Source organism: Crocodylus siamensis, chromosome 2 (assembly GCF_052110815.1).
Source record: "Crocodylus siamensis isolate JL-2025a chromosome 2, ASM5211081v1, whole genome shotgun sequence".
NCBI classification, from domain to species: domain Eukaryota; kingdom Metazoa; phylum Chordata; order Crocodylia; family Crocodylidae; genus Crocodylus; species Crocodylus siamensis.
In genome coordinates this window covers 253510931-253526650 of record NC_143396.1, presented here as the reverse complement: position 1 = coordinate 253526650, position 15720 = coordinate 253510931, and the positions used below count along the sequence as shown (strand labels likewise).

General features: G+C 51.4%; 3 protein-coding genes across 13 annotated transcripts in view; 1 reads left to right on the top strand and 2 right to left on the bottom strand.

The window, feature by feature from the left end:
• TTLL5 (tubulin tyrosine ligase like 5) overlaps positions 1–2732 on the bottom strand; it is a 178569-nt gene extending 175837 nt beyond the window's left edge. For all 4 annotated transcript variants that reach the window (XR_016440344.1, XM_090033722.1, XM_090033723.1 and 1 more), the window contains exon 1: positions 2593–2732. Coding sequence is in view for 3 of the 4 variants with exons in the window: in XM_090033722.1 (XP_089889848.1) it covers positions 2593–2678 (86 nt within the window). In the remaining variant the exon portion in view is untranslated. The remainder of the gene's footprint in view (positions 1–2592) is intronic.
• Positions 2633–9346, top strand: ERG28 (ergosterol biosynthesis 28 homolog). Of its 5 annotated transcripts, none has more exons than XM_090033732.1 (5): positions 2633–2750; positions 3504–3654; positions 4222–4312; positions 8459–8577; positions 8711–9346. In XM_090033732.1, exons 2-5 carry the CDS (start codon positions 3522–3524, stop codon positions 8788–8790), a joined length of 423 nt encoding a protein of 140 aa, XP_089889858.1. In that variant the 5' UTR covers positions 2633–2750; positions 3504–3521; the 3' UTR covers positions 8791–9346. The 5 variants fall into 5 exon arrangements, with proteins under 5 accessions (XP_089889858.1, XP_089889859.1, XP_089889860.1 ...); XM_090033733.1 differs by lacking the exon at positions 2633–2750 and adding an exon at positions 3143–3267; XM_090033734.1 differs by lacking the exon at positions 2633–2750 and adding an exon at positions 3202–3288.
• Positions 9347–9479: 133 nt separating this feature from the next.
• FLVCR2 (FLVCR choline and putative heme transporter 2) overlaps positions 9480–15720 on the bottom strand; it is a 53598-nt gene continuing 47357 nt past the window's right edge. For all 4 annotated transcript variants that reach the window (XR_016440346.1, XR_016440347.1, XM_090033730.1 and 1 more), the window contains one exon: positions 9480–12947. Coding sequence is in view for 2 of the 4 variants with exons in the window: in XM_090033730.1 (XP_089889856.1) it covers positions 12891–12947 (57 nt within the window). In the remaining 2 variants the exon portion in view is untranslated. The remainder of the gene's footprint in view (positions 12948–15720) is intronic.

Below are 15720 nucleotides of genomic sequence, written 5' to 3'. Positions count from 1 at the left end.
ACTCTACCTCCCGCTGCCAGGATGAGCTCCATTGGGCTCCGCAGCCCCAGTGGAGCTCAGCCCCATGGCAGAAAGCAGACAGAGCCAGGGCTGCACTCTGCATCCTATCGCCCAGCTGAGCTCCATGGGGCTGCGGAACCACTTGGAGCGCAGCCTGGTGGCAAGAGGCAGGGACAGCCAGGGCTGTGGTCTGACAGGCTCTGCCAGCCCTACAGAGCTCAGCCCAATGGCAAAAGGGAGGGAGGGAAAGCCAGGGCTGCACTCCCCACCGGGCTGAGCTCTATGGTGCTCCAGAGCCACTCGGAGCACATCCCTGGCTCTCCCCTGCCTCCCACCATCACGCTGCTTCAAAATTCAAAATGTTTCAAAACTTTCAAAATGTTTCAAGTCCCCTCATTTTGTTTCAAAGCTTTTTGTTTCACTTCGATTTTGCTGTTTCGAGCTCGAAATGCATTGAAACGAAACACTTGGCGAAATTTCACACATCCCTATTAGAATCCACTGCTTAAAACCTTGAGACCACAGACAACAAACCTGTTGCTTTAAGCAAGCAAAGCTCAGAGTTCTTATTACTTGCTGCTCAGAGAAACAGAAGCACGAATAGAATGACAAAAGCAAAAACCAAAGCGGGGGGAACTTCTCTAAATCTACATGGGTTAGTCAAAAGAAAGCGACGGACATACACAAAAGATGAGCGAGCAGAGTTCTTTCCTGTAGCTTCTCCAGACCTTTGCTAAAGAAATGTTCCCTGTTTTTTTTCTTACTAACAACTCCAGTATACAAGGCTAGAACCAAGAGTTTAAGTTGACAAGGTTGCAGCAGATGCTGGCTGGAGTTCTCTAGGCTGCCATACCAGGCTGTAATTCATTAGGTGGGGGGAAGAGTATATTTCAAGTTTGTATTAGCGCAAGCACTACCATGTGCTCAGGAGCCTCACCTAATAGGTACTGGAAACATTTATCTTCAGTTCCTTTAAGTCCCTCAAGTTCAGCAAAATGGGATGGGAATGAGGCTTCTCTCAAATTGTCACTTCAAATCCAGACCAAATAGATAGCAAACCTCCTCATTCCATTCAAACAACATGAAAGAATTTAGCAGCTTCAATGCAGTTCTCTGCCCAGAACTGCAGCTGTGTAGCCAGTTTCATACATACCTGAACTTGTACCAAGTAGCACGCCTGAGAGAAAAAGCCTAAATGTGCTCCCAGAACCTCTCAAAGCCACACTAAACTGGCTACAGTGTCTAATTCCTGGGGCTTGGCCCACACTGACCAGAAATGACTTTGCAGCAGTTCTCCCACACTTGGTGCAGAAGTGACAGACACCTCTGGAAGTTGCTCAGTGCTCTCACCCACATGTTTTGACCTTAGAGCCTGCACCTCCTTGCATCCCCACTTCTTAATCTTTTGTCACCTATGATCAGGTGAAGGGGAGCCATGGGTTTGGTGGCAGACTGTGGCCAATGATGGGTTGATGCTGCAATAAATACCTGCAATAAACACTTCAAAATGTACTCTAGTAATATGCTTATCTGCGCCCAGTACAACAGCTTACAGAAAGGCACCTGTGAAGACTCCACCTTTGCATGTCTGGGCAGGAATAGACAAGAAAGTACTTGTATAGGCACATTCCTGGGACCAGGGCTAATACGGAAAATCTTCCCCTTGGGGCAGGCTATGGAAGAGCATTTTCCCCACATATAATTACTGAAGATACAAGTAAATAGCTCCTGTTGCTAAAGAAAAGCTATCCATCCTTTTGCCCCTGCACCAAATCCACTCCACAGCTGTCCCTACTGCCCCCACAATCCCCCCAGCACACTCTTAGAGTCCTGGCCTCAGGTATAGTTCAACTGGTCATATAAGGCCACCCAGCTGGTGCAGCAGCACCAAACCCAGGTGATTCTGGTGCCTAAAACACAGACTAGGACCTTATGTAAGTGGGAAATGAGCCGAGGCAGCAGGAAGGGGCTTTGGATTAAGCCTGCCTTGAGGGATTTGCAGCGAGGCCAGCAGGACTCAGACAATCCTTCTGGCAACTATCACTCATGCCCAGAATGACCTTTGGTTGCTGGGTGCAATCTGCCCAGACATGGTCAGGCTAAAGGGGGCAACCCTGGGCCCTTCTAGTCCTAGGCTGGTAAAGGTGAGGACAAGCAACTCAGAGGAAGTCTTTTCTGGGTCTGCTTGGGGGGTTGTGGCCCCTTGAGACTCTGGAGGTCAGACATGTGGAGCTGGAGTGTGGCCTGAGCAGAGGAAACAAACCTACTGTGTCAGAGCAGAAACAGGAGCAGCGCCTGGGAAAGGAGGCCACTGAGGCTGAGGAGTTACTAGAGCTGAGCAGAAGCATCGCTCCCCATCCCCGACGTCCAGACATGGGCAGGAGAGCGCAGCCTCGGGGCAGATTAGGACCCAAGCACGTGCCACTGAGCAGGACTGGCAGTGGGAGGACACGGGGAGCAAGCAGCGAGCCTGGACGCGGGCAGAAGCGCGGGAAGGAGGGAAGACAGGGCGGGGCGGGCTCCGAAACCCTCCCGCTCCGGGAAAGGGGGACCCTTGCCCGGGCGCTGCGGCGGGAGCCCGAAGCTACTTACTCTGGCGCCGCCGCCGCCGCCTCCTCGGAGGAGGAGGACGACGACGAGCCGGTCTCTTCCAGGTCGCGCGCCATCCCCGCGGGCATCTCCTGCGGCCGCGCTCATGCGGCCCCCGTCTGCACGCTGCCCCCGGCGGCCCCCTGCGGGCACGGAGCTGGGTGAGTGGGGCGGAGCTGGGGGGGGAGCGCGCGCGGGCTGCCTTCACCCCCACCCGCGGACCCGCACCTGTTGCCTCATGTCCCCGCGCGCGCAGCGGGACAGTGCCGGCAGACACGGGTCCAGCCGGCGCTTCCCCGGTTACTACAACAACCAACAGGCAACCGCCCCACCTTCCCTCCACCCGCTACTGCGCAGACGCGAGCACGACGCCCTCATTGGCTCCTCCTGCCGCGCAGTCGCAAACAGCGCCTTTCCACGTCCTCTGCTGGGCGCGCGCGCGAAACTGGCGCTTCCGCCTCTTCCAAAATGGCGGCGAGACACGGCCGGAGCATCGGGAGAGAGAGGGGAGGGGAGAACACCGCCCCTGACGTCACCGAGCGTGAGGGGTGGGGCCCCTTGCATTGCTGCATTTGATTGGGGCAGGGCGCTGGCGTGTGAGTGGAGGCGAGCCCGCGAAGCCAATCAGAAGAGGGGCAGGGCTGGGCAGGAGCCAATCAAGAAGCAGGGGTCCGGGAGGTGAGGTCCAAGGAGTGGCAGGTGCGGCGGAGCTGGGAGCAGGTGCGAGGGCAGGGGGCGCGGCGCCGCCAGGGCCGGGGCTCCCGGGCTCAGCGCAGCATCAGCCGGCGCTGCCTGGCGGCCTCGCATGGTCCTCCTGCCCGCCGCAGCCCTGGGCAGCTTCGGCGTGTAGGGCGGAGAGGGGGAACAGGCTTCACGCGGCGCTGAGCTCCGAACTCTGCCGTGTCCCCGAGCAGGCGGCCGCGGGCACAGGGATGAGCCGCTTTCTGAACGTGCTGCGCAGCTGGCTGGTGATGGTGTCCATCGTGGCGTTGGGGAACACGCTGCAGAGTTTCCACGACCACGGCTTTCTGTCCGAGAAGCTGTACACTGATGCGCCCAGCCTGGGTGAGCAGCCCCCGTGCCCCTTCTCCTCTGGGGCCGGGCCTGCCCCTCCCATGAGCTCTCACGCAGCTCCAGCCCCACACTCGCCCTCCTAGGAGCCACCGGCTCGTGTCCTCCTGTGCCTCTGCAGTGAGTGCCAGCCCTACCCCACTCCTTTTCTCACAGACCCCTCTGTCCCCTGCTGACCACTGCCTGTATGTGGGGGGAGGCAGTAGGTACATCTTGCCCAGCCTGCAGACGTGGCCACTGCTGTTGCCAAGCAGTGTTTCTGGGCAGCAATGCACTGTTACCTTGGTGATCCCCTCAGCATTCAAGCCACCTCTGCCCGTTTCCCTCCTTGATGTCTCTAGCTGGCAGAGGAGAGGGGCTTGGATCCATAGCAGCGCCAGAAACACCCTCTCAACAGCCTTTTCATCATCTCTGAGTTCTTGTTGCTTCCTCCTGTAAGCTGTGAATGTGAGGACACTAGCAAGGAGATCTCATAAGTTGCTTGGCCCAACCTGGGGAGAAGCTGATTCCTGGGAAGGAAAATCCTTGTTCCTTATCCATTCCCTCTTCTCCTTTGCACAGTGAATGGGCTTCAGGCTCGGACCTTTGGCATCTGGACCCTGCTTGCATCAGTGATTCGTTGTGCCTGTGCCATAGACATCCGCAACAAGACGTATGTAAGGGAAACATCAGAGGAGGGGGTGTCCCTTGTTCACTACATTGCACTCTTACCACTTCTATAACAGCTCCTAACTGTCCTCTTGTGGAGCAGCTCGAGGAAAGGCAGGGAGTTGAGCACTTTACTGGACAGCTTACTGAACAGCTCTTGGGGTTAAAGCAGGGGTGGGCAAAATGCAGCCCACTAGGCCATTCTGTCCAGCCCAAGGAGCCCCTAAAAATTTAGAAAATTAATATTTATCTGCCCCTGGCTGCCTATCATGTGGCCCTCGATGGCTTGCCAAAACACGGTAAGAGGCCCTCCGCCCAAAGTAATTGGCCGTCCTTGGGTTAAAGGCATTCCTTAAAGCTTCAAAGAGGAAGTCAGGATGTATAGGCAGGGTGTTTAATTACTTTTTCTTTAAAAAGTGAGGGGAAAGACTGATCACTTGAACACTTCTCAGATCAGGCAGGTAATTATTGGATCTGACACAGCCCTTTAAGCCATACAATATTTCTGATGCTCTCCTTGCAGGATGCTGAGTTAGCCCCATTGCCACCAGACCAAGACATGTTGTTTCTTTTCCAGTGGCAACTCTATTCAGGATCACCTGGCCTGTAGAATGATGCACCTGGCTAGGTCTCAAGAGGGCATGTCCTTGGTTGTGTGTTTGGGGAAATAACTGGGTTGCTCAGAGGTGGGGGCAGCAGCATCTTGTCTTTGTGGCTTGAGAAGGCAGCCTACTAATTGTATGTGTGTTAAACAGCCAGGCTCAGCCCCTTTGCCTCCCTGTGGTGACAGCTGTGCTTCAGGCAGTTCTTGACTGTGGCTTCCATTTGAATTCATGGGGCATGCTGGAAGGGTGGCTTTCTGGGAGGGAGGATGAGAGCTGATAGTTTGATTTCTGGTGTGTCTGTGGAAGATGTGTCAGGCCAGCTGGTTATGTCCATGGTTTGAGGGGCAAGTGACAGTTACTGTAGAGTGGGAAGGTCAAACCAGGCAGCTGTTTTCTAGGATTTTTCTTTTCTCCTTCCTTAGTCCCTAGGAAATCTCTCTTAGTTGTGGCCCTTAGAGGGCAGCAGATCCCATGTAGAAACCTTAGATGAGATGCAGGAATTGGCCAGCCCCTCCAGATTCAAGTTAACTCCCATAGTCTTCCAGAATCCCAAGACATTTTGTGCCTCCCCCACAAGCCCCCTGCCTCCCCCCACTCCCCCCACACATGCATGCGCTTCTGTTCCAGCCAATCAGGGTATGCTCTAGCACCCCCTGGCTTCTGGCCTGGGCCACTGCAGGCAAGTAGCTGAATTTCCAGAATCAAAAGTAAATGTCTGTTTACTTGTTTATCAGTTCAGTCTAATCTGTGAAGATTGAACTGATTCAGCCACAGGCTTTTTGACTGTCTGTACTTAGCCCCAGAGGCTGCCCACATCAGTGTTTTTCTCTTCTCATGGAGCACCAGTTGTTCCCACAGCCCCTCACATTGTCACCATTCCCCCATGCCCACAGACACTCCTCCTCTCTTTTCCAAGTAGGGGTGCACCAATAGAGATTTTGGAGGCCGATACCAATAGCCGATTTTTTAAGGAGGCACCTCGGCCGATACCTATCCAATTTCCAATACAGCTGTGTAGCTGGTAAGTCTGTTGTGATGGAAGTGGCATGGGGGGGCAGATCAATGCCCCCCCATGGTGACGGAGGGAGGGAGTGGGGTTGGGGTTGGAGTAGGCACTGCCCACCTGGGGCAGGGCAGGGCATGGGATGGAGCCATGGCTTGTCTGGGGGGTGTGGGGAGGGGGAGCAGCTCCTGTGCACACCCCAGGAGGGCATGAGGGGGTCATGTGCCCCCTGGATCTGAGGGGTGTGGGGTGGGGTGGGCTGCAGCTGGGGCCAGGGGCTGTGCTGGGCTCTTCCCAGCACATGGGGGTGGGTACTGTGCTCCAGGCAAGTGGCAGTGATGCTGGGAGTGTGGCTATGGGGAAATCATGATGAAATTTGGGGTGGCTGCAGTCCCCCCTATAGCCCCCTTCCCAGAGCCACCACTACCTGCCCTGAGCGCAGTGCAGCCTAGCCACCCCCACGTGCCAGGAAGAACTCAGCCTGGCCCCAGCCCACAGCTGCAGCCCACCCCACTCCACACAGACCCAGAGGCACAAGTCTCCCTTAATGTGCTCCCAGAATATGCGCAGTGGCAGCTCTGTCCCACGACAGCCCCAGCTGGACAACCCCTGCCCCACTCCCTCCCTCACCACAGGGAGTGTTGATCTTCCCCTCTACCCCTCCCTTTCTACCACAAGACTTACCAGCTGCATGCAGCTCTCCAGTCTGCCGGCCTGTGCTCCTCACTGCCTGCGTGCTGCACTGCAGCTGTGTGCAAGCATGGACATTTACCAGCCAAGTTAGCAGTCGCATCAAGCCAACTTCCAATGTAGTCAGTTTTCTTTACGTTGGTGCTGATCCAGTATCAAACCAGTATATCGGTACACTTCTACTTCCAAGTTCCTGCTCTGCTGCCTGATGGTGCTCTCGAGACTATTTTTGCTTCACTGAAACCTGCCCTCTGTGAATAGGAAGGGGTGCAGGTGACGGTCATTCCCATGAAGGCAGTGAACAGCTTGTTGCTGGGACCTTTCACATTTCCCACTGCCCTCTGAGCATCTCCTGTACTGTAGAGTTGGGTTGGCCCCTGAGATCTGTCTCCCTTTACAACACTTGAGCCAAGTGTCCTGGCACACCTTGCCTCTTTGTATTCCAATAAAGCACTGTGCCTGAGCTGCACCATCCATCTACAGAGCACAGTCTTACTGGCTCCTTTAGAGCATGAGATAGGGAAAGAGAACTTGGCACTCCCAGACACGCTTCTAGTTTCCTTATCAAGTGCCATTCTTCTCTGAAAAGCAATTGTAAGGTACCATGTAGAGCCCCATAGGTAGAGACCTACTTAACTTATGGCAAGATGAAGCTATTTTCATGGCTTGCTTGTGACACAGAGGGCCGATTTTTCCTGGGGCATCTCTTTATGGCCCCACCCCTCAGAGACACTTTGCCATCAGCATAGTCAGTAAGTCTCAAGCACATGAGAGAGATAATGTGGCAATTCCTGCAGCCAAAGTATCTCAGTAGGGATTTGGAGATTCTAAAAGTATTATATGAATAATATGCTGGTTTGGGTTTTGTATTTTTTTTAGTTGATTTCACAGGAAATTGTAGCTGGACTATTTTCTAGCAATGGCAGATACTGCAAGTTATGTAGGTCCCTACCCTACCCACAAGTGTGTCACAGTGGGATCACATTTACAAGTAAAAATGCCTTCTCTCCCTTCCCTCCACTCTGAGAATCTAGCTGGATTCTTTCCTTCTTGCACAGAAGCAAGGGGCCTCAGGACAAATGCTGTCCTCTGTGTTACCTGTGCAGCATCATTGCCTTGTGACTGTTTAGTGCAACAGACTGGAACATGAACAGAACTCTTATTATGACCCTGTATTGTGACTCATCTCCCTTGGCCGGGCTGGTTCCTAAGGGATACCAGGAAGAAAAAGCTGTAGGGACTTAGTTCAATCACAGGTGCTGGCAGCTCTGACCCTGCTACCCAAAGAGGAATGGTGGTGCAGAGTGAGAAGAGGCCATTTGTACCCAGTTACTTTGACAGGTAGAACTGTATTTTAAGGAGGATCTGAACTAAGAAAGGATTACAATTGACCCTGTCCCCATATTGGCTTATCCCAGAACCTCTCAGCTGGAGCTGGTTATGGTTTAGGCCTAACATAAACCAGAGTAAGCCTTTAACCCCTTGTTATCAAAGACATTTCCAGTATCTTACTTTTCTGGCCTGTTTAGGATGAGCATGGTGGATTGTAGTAATTAGCAGGGGTGAGGGCAATATGCGGTCAACAGCAGAACAGTCATAGTGCAAACAGCTGTAACAGTTTGGGCATGTGTTAAGAGTTCAGGGAATATTTTGAGAGGAAAAAGCCTCAAGCACAAGGGGGCTGGGAAAGGACTGGTATGTGGTTCCCACATCCTTTGGGGATTGTGGCACTGTGTGAAGAAAGACCAGCTGACTGTTTTAGTTCTCCCATCTCTTTCTGCCCCTGTCTGCAACACCTGTACCAGTCCTCTGGGCTTCACAGTAACCATTCTCTCTCTCTGTTCCCTGGCAGCCTCTATCACATCACCCTTTTCAGCTTCTTTGTAGTTCTGGCCCACTTCCTCGCTGAAGTGTTCATTTACCGCACAGCAGCCCTGACAATCGGCGTGATGGCTCCCCTGATGGTAGCAAGTAAGTATAACCAGAGCTCTTCCTCAAGCCTCCTCAGAGCTGGGACAGTTCAGATGATGAGGCGGGAAGGGGTAAAGCTCTTGTCCTAAGAACAGCGTTCCCTGCACCTGCTCACCTTCTATCCCTCTCTCAGGTTTCTCTATCTTGGGTATGTTGATTGGGCTACAGTACCTGGAGGTGGAAGCAGTATCACGAAACAAGAAGAGGAACTGAACCCAAAGGACCCACATGTCAAAATCACCTGCCTGCTGCCTCTAGACCTTCACTGCCAAACACCTGCTGTCTTATGCCCAAACTGCCTCTCCTCCAGCCCTGTACATAAAAATCATAGAGGTACAGGACTGGAAGGAATAAGAATTTACCTAGTTCAACCCCATACTCAAGGCAGGACAGTCTCTGAGGCATCCTAGACACTTTCTGGACATCTCATCAAATTCTTCTTCATTATCAACTGGTCTCATCTGCGCAGGCAACATTTTAACTGTGACCAGTGTCAAGAGCCTGTCCCTGCACAGCTGCTCTGATATCTGCCAGCACCTATCCCCATGCAGGGTGAGGCTCTTAGGGATAGTGAGGGGATTTATTGTCAACTGTGCCCAGCATAGTTTAGCCCAGTTCTTCCCCAGAAGGGAGGAAGGAGTTGAAATACCCATGATCCACTGGGGATCCCTGCAGGGGAGATGCTGAGTCCAGCCCCCTGGCACTGCTGTGTAGTTTGCATGTGTCTGTGTTCACAGAAACCATTTGTAATAAACCACAGAGAACTGTGCAGGATGGCGCAGAGTCTTTCCTTTTGCTACACAGACTGGAAGAATCAGATCTGACTTGACTTGGGGACAAAGAGCAGCTATTTTCAACTACCCTCATCCTGGGAGGGTACGTTAGCCCTCTTGACCTGTCAGGAGGAAGGCCCTGACTCTTCCCTTCCTCTATACTCCTGATGACATGCAAGCAGAAAAGAAGTGTCCAGGAAAACTTTGCTACTTTTTCCCCCATTCAACCTCCCATTTTCTTTGCTGGCTAGTGACACTGAACTAGCTACAACTTCCTGTCCTGTCTCCCACATGAGCAAAATGCCCAGCTCCAGACAGCAGGTTTGTGCATAATGTGTTGCTTCCAAAAGTAGACAGAATATGGCCTGTGCCTCAGCTTAGGCAAGAAGTTGGTGGGGGTTGTCAGCTCCATCATGGACCAATTCCATATAGGAGGAGTGGAGATTACAGCAGATATGGAGGAGAACAGGCAGTTACAAATCATCAGTTGTCTCTGATCCAGGCCAGAGGTCAGCTCTGTGGAACTACCATAGCAGTCCAGGTGAGAAGGAATTGCATGGGGTCTCGGGATCAACTGTATAATGTTCATGGAGGAGCATGGACCTGATCCCTTTCCTCATCATGTCCATGCCTCCATAGGGTTTTCCACATCCACAGCTTTCCTAAAGGCAGCCCTAGTGAGACTGGACTATATACAGACAATCAAGACGGCCATAAGGATACAGCTGTTAAATACAAACTTTATTTAAAAATGCAAAAAATCCAGTCAACACTTTTCCAAGGTCTTTTGAGATCATGTGGGCCTGAGAAATGCCCTAGTAACTAGCCAGATCATTGTAAAAATCAGTATTGCTGGAAAAGTCTGGAGTTAACAAAATCCCCTTTTCGCCCTTTGAGGTATGTTGGTCCAGGGCACCCTTTTTGCTTTGGATAAAGTGCAGGTCTAACAGGCAAAGCCCTCAAATGGTAAGAAGTAATTGAGAAGGAAGAGAGCTATCACCACATGATCAGTTCCTTCACTTGGCCCCAGGAACTCATACTGCTTCACAGTGTCCAAGTACTTTAATGCAGAGAAGCCTGAAAACCTACAAAAGCAGATGGAAGAGAAGAGCCAACCTACACAGCTCATCAGTGGCCATGGCTGCTGAAGTAAGCAGGAACCAAGAACCAAGGGGCCTGAAGCTTCCAGTAGAAAAGAAATATCCCAAGCATCTGAGCAATACACAGAAACAATCAAAGGGCAAAAAGCTGTAGGGCTAGGGACAGAAGTTACATAAAACAGTATAAGTGATCGGAAGCTAGTTCAAATCTGTAACTCAACAGAAGTTCAGTGCACATAAACTGCTTCCAAATGGCCCAAAACTGGTTTAAGATAAGCCTGGACGGATGGAGTATCGGACTTAACTGATTTAGGTTAAATTGGGTTATTGAACTTCTGCCCCAGATCCCCTCCAAATTCAAGTTAACTCACAGTTCCCCAGCGTTCCAAGATGCTTTTCATCTCTCTCACAAACCACCCCATTCACAAGTTGGGCGGGCTATCCTTGGCCCAATCTGTCTGTTCCAGCCAAGCAGGGAGCCATGCTCTAGTGCCCCCTGGCTTGGACCACTGCAGGCATATAGCTTCATTTCCAGGATCAAAAGTGAATATCTGTTCACTTGCTGTATCAGTTCAACCTATGCAGCTTATAGACTAACCTGCAAAGAGTGAATCAATTCAGTCATCAGCGTTGTGGCTATCTGTACTTAGCCTAGGTAATCAGGTATGAACTGCATGTCAGGTTGTGAGTAGAGAACAACAGAACAGTGAGGTGAAATTAACACAGAGCAAAGGCAGAGGATAAGACTGGTTGGCAGTTCTGCACATAAAATGGATTTTTCTGTCCTGCAAACAAATTCAAGAATCTTCTCTTTTATCCTGAATCAAGAAGGGGAAAAGACAAGAATGTGAAAGTGTTTTCTTACCACTCTAAATTTTAAAAACATTGTTTGAGCCAAAACCATTTCATTTTTATAAAATCTGAAATTATTTTATATAAAACTTTTAACATTGAAACAGAAGCAAAGTCATTTCACCACAAGGAGTTTTGAAACAAAAGAGTTTTTATAACTTTTTTCTAAAATAAAGTATCAAAATAGATGCAATTGCACAAAAACTTTTGATTACATCAAAAGCAGCACTTTGATAGGGAAACAAGCTGTGTTTATCAGTTTACACGATTTAAGTTTTGAAAACTTGACTAAACCTGATTTCATTAAGAACACTTGAAAATCTCCAATGCCACTGTCTTTATCTTTGTCAACTGAGCATTTGCTGCACTTGACAACACTCACATAATGTTGGAAGAGGGAGGGAGAGAAAGCCAGTGATGGTTCAGGAGAGGGGAGAGGCTGCATGACTGGAAGTGGGAAGGGAAGTAGGGCCGATGTTCTTGACTAGATGATAGAAAGTAGGAGTGTGGGGGAGGGGGGACTGATGATGAATGAGAGGTGAAGTGTTCAAAAGATATATTATGTAGTTTCTAGTTATGAATAAAATCCAGGGAATCCCTGGCAGAGCCACCTGGGCCCCCTTCACTGTGAAAAACTGTTAAAAATGTTAATACTAATGACTTGGGTAAAGGGGTATAGTCACAGCTGTCTGTCTCCTCAGAAAGCCACAAAACACATAATCAACATTGTACAAGGTGCTTTAACCAGTAAGGACATGGCCTGGGACCCAAGGAGTTCACAGTCTCCAGTCAGGATTATTGCTACAATGGTCCTTGAGGCTGGTGCCAGGTATGAGTTCAGCTAGTCCACATTGCACTTTGAAGAGGCCAGACCTGGCCCTGCAGGGAGGAGAGGCAGTTGCACTGGCCTTGGGCACTTATGCTGGTGCTTCCTAAATTCTTTAAAACTGTCACTAGAAACATCAGAGTAACTTGATTAAAATATAATAATCACATTAGTCCATAAAACAGAAGTCTGAGATGGGAGGCCCCTGTCCAAAGCCAAGAGCTGCTGATGGAAGTCATGCTGGTTTGCAAGGGCTGGGGGCACATGACAGGCTGAGCCATCCGAGTCATGGGTGACAGGTGCTGCAGTGCTGAACTAGGGCAGACCCATCACTTCTGAAGCAAGGGTCATGCCTGGTGTTGGGGGATGCTCACAGTGTTGTCCTGTGACCTCCACAAAGCGGATTCTTGTTTTGGCTTCTTTGGAAGGAGACAACGGCAGAAGCACACACCCTGGGCTGTATTTGCTCAGTGCTTTGCTGGACTTGGGGTTTAGAGGCACTGGTGCTACAGGTCTCCCATCAACCTGAAGCCAATACATTTGCTCAGCATCACTGCTGAGCAACAGGTTCTCCAACACAGGATGCAGGGGTGAAAACAGACTCAGACTGAGGACACTGACCTTCTTTCCATTGCTCTGTGAGCAGCTTTCTAGAGTCCCACTGCCATGCTACGTGCATAACAGAAGGATAGTACTGGTGGCAAAGATAGGGCTAGGGAGAGATGGCAGGAAGCATCCCCCCAGCTCTGCCACCCCTCCCTCTTACAGCCTCGATTCCTCAAGGATCATTGGAGCAGTGGAGCCCTCAGGCACTTCTTCCTGCAAGTCAGAGAAAAAGAACGTGGTCAGAGCACCAGGTGGCCAGGGCTGAGCTTTGAGAGAGCCCACAGGGCCCAAAGGGCAGCAATTCAGAGCACAGCCCCACCCTAAGGAAAGGGCCCAAAGATGAATAACTACCACCATCCTCAGAGAGCTCAGCTCTGGACTGGACTTGGTTCCCCCGCCCCAACAACACCCCTGCTCAGGCTGAACTTTTATTCAACCAGCAGGGCACCACTGAGAACAGTTTAGCTCCATCCTCTTTGTAACCGCCCTTCAGGTACTTGAAGGCTGTTATTGAATCCCCCCTGCAGTCTTCTCTTCTCCAGATTAAATAACCCCAGTTCCCTCAGCCTCTCCTCGGAAGTCATGAGCCTCAGGCCTCTAACTATTTTCATTGGATTCCAATTTGTCTACATCCTTTCTATAGTGGGGAGCCCAAAACTGGACACAGTGCTCCAGATGTGGCCTCACCAGTGCCAAATAGAGGGGAATAATCACTTCCCTCGATCTGCTGGCAATCTTCTTACTCATGTAGGATCTATAGTATAGTATGTGTGTGTGCTGGGCTGTGGTGGGGGTGTTGGCTGTGTGGGGGGGGGGCATAGGGTATGTTGGGGGTATATAATGTGGGGGGTTGTAGGAGCAGGGTGTGGTTGTGTGGGGTGCTCCCTCCTTGGTGCAGCAGCAGCAGCAGGGAGGAATACAGGGCACTCATGTCCCATGGGGCACAGCTCCAGCCACCGCTGCACATCGTGGCGAGGAGCACAGCCCTTACCAGGCCACCTCTAATTACCAGCACTCCCTGCTGCACAACTGCACCGTGCACTCGCGTGTCACTAGAAGGAAGCCCCATGTGCTGGAACCAGCTGCCTTTGCTGCTCCCTGCCATGCAGGTCTCAGGACTCCACTGGAAATGGAGGGGAAGAGCCCTGCCCTGGCTTTCCTGAGGAGTCCTAGGACCTGTACAGCAGGGAGCAGCAAAAACAGCCAGCTCCAGCATCTGGGGCTTCCTTCCAATGGTGTGCAAGTGCAGGGGCTGCACGTGCATGGCAGGGAGCACTGGTGGGGCTCCGCTGCTCATCACAATGTGCACCACTGGCTGGAACCACGCACCACTGGACATAAGCGTCCCGAGCACCCCACCTCCTGCTGCTGCTGCTGCCGCCGCCGCCACTACCTGCCAGGGCTGCATGCAATGGAGGGAGTGTTGGGGGGGCCCACACCCCATCCACCCTCCCTCACACCCACAGCTTACCCACCCAAGCTCCATGCTGCCACCACCACCCTGGGTGAGGGCTCCATGCTGATGCCAACCCCAACCCCATACTCCATGATCCCACCAAGCTGCAGCTGCAGCTCCCCCCTCCACTCCTGTCCCTGCCCCTGCCCCTTCCCTATCTGGTATCTGAAGAAAGTAGGATGCCAGGGAAGCCAAGTGCAGGTCCTCAGGGGCAGCTGCAGCAGTGGCAGCAGCAGCCCCACCTGGAAGCTGCCTGCTGGCCAGGCCCTTTCACTTACGAGGGTGGGAGTAAGGCTCAATAGGGAATGTTGGGGGGTGGTATATGTGGGTGCTTCACTCCCACCTTTGTGGAAGGAAGGGTTGGGCAGGGTACAATTACTTGATGGGCATTGCAGACTGGATGAAAGTGCCTGGTGTGCCAAATCCAGACTGTGGACCATATTTTGCCTGTCCCTGATCTATACACTCTGTAGGATTTAGAGAGGAAAAAAGTTTAGGCAGATAAAAAAAAAAAAAAAAAAAAAAAAAAAAAAACTTTCCTGCCTATGAGAGGGAGGAGGCTGTGAAATCATTTCCCTAGAGAAAAGCATGGAGACCCAAGACAACTGCATGCAGCCTGGAGGAAGATCCTACACTGGTCCCAGGATTAGATGGGACAGAATTAACCAGGGCATTTTCAGGTTGGGTTGTACTGATGCCATTTAGAGAATCAATAACTCATCCCTGGGCTTCTTGTTGGTTCATGGCAGTCTTTCAAACCCCACATTCCAAGGTAGCTGAAATAGAAGAGCAGGTACCCTCTCCTACAGTGAAGCTCTTTGCTGCCTGCATTTATAGTGCCAGCCCTTCTGTTACAATAAGACCCAATACTCACTATCCTGTGAACTCAAACAATCTTAGTAACTGATGTAGAAGCTCCCTCAGGCCCGAGCTCTGAGCATATTAGAACCAGAGAATGGGCACTGTTTAACTGACTGGTACTCAGGCCTGTGCAAACTCCCTAGTACAGTTAGGTTCCACTTCCTGCAGCTCATCAGCTGCAAAAAGGACTGTTCCTATGTCCCGTGATCACAGAAATCCAGGTGCAGATGTCACCATCCTAAACTAGACCTGGCTTGCAGGGTAACATGCTGCATAGAGACAACAGTGCTGCATCTTTCCTAAATACACTGCAGACCTCAAATATCCCCAAAGCACCAGAGAGAACAACAGTCCACAGAGTCCCCCCCTGGCCTTTCCACAGGGAGTTTTTCTGGGCAGCCCTTTGCTAGCTACCAGGAGAGGGCAGGGCTCCAAAGAAGAGGGGCAGGCATCTGCTCACTGCAGCCCTCAAGAGAGGGCTTGGACCTTTCTCTCACTGCATGTTCTCCTCTTAGGAATATTCAGTAAGCTAGTTTGCTAGAGGCAGAAGTAGAGTGCAGCTCTTTTCCATCATCAACAGAAGGAATTAGAGATGAACTACCCTGTGAGTCCTTTAATCACAGCTTTGCCAGCAAGTCCACCAAGAGATCCCTCAGATTTCTTTCAAAG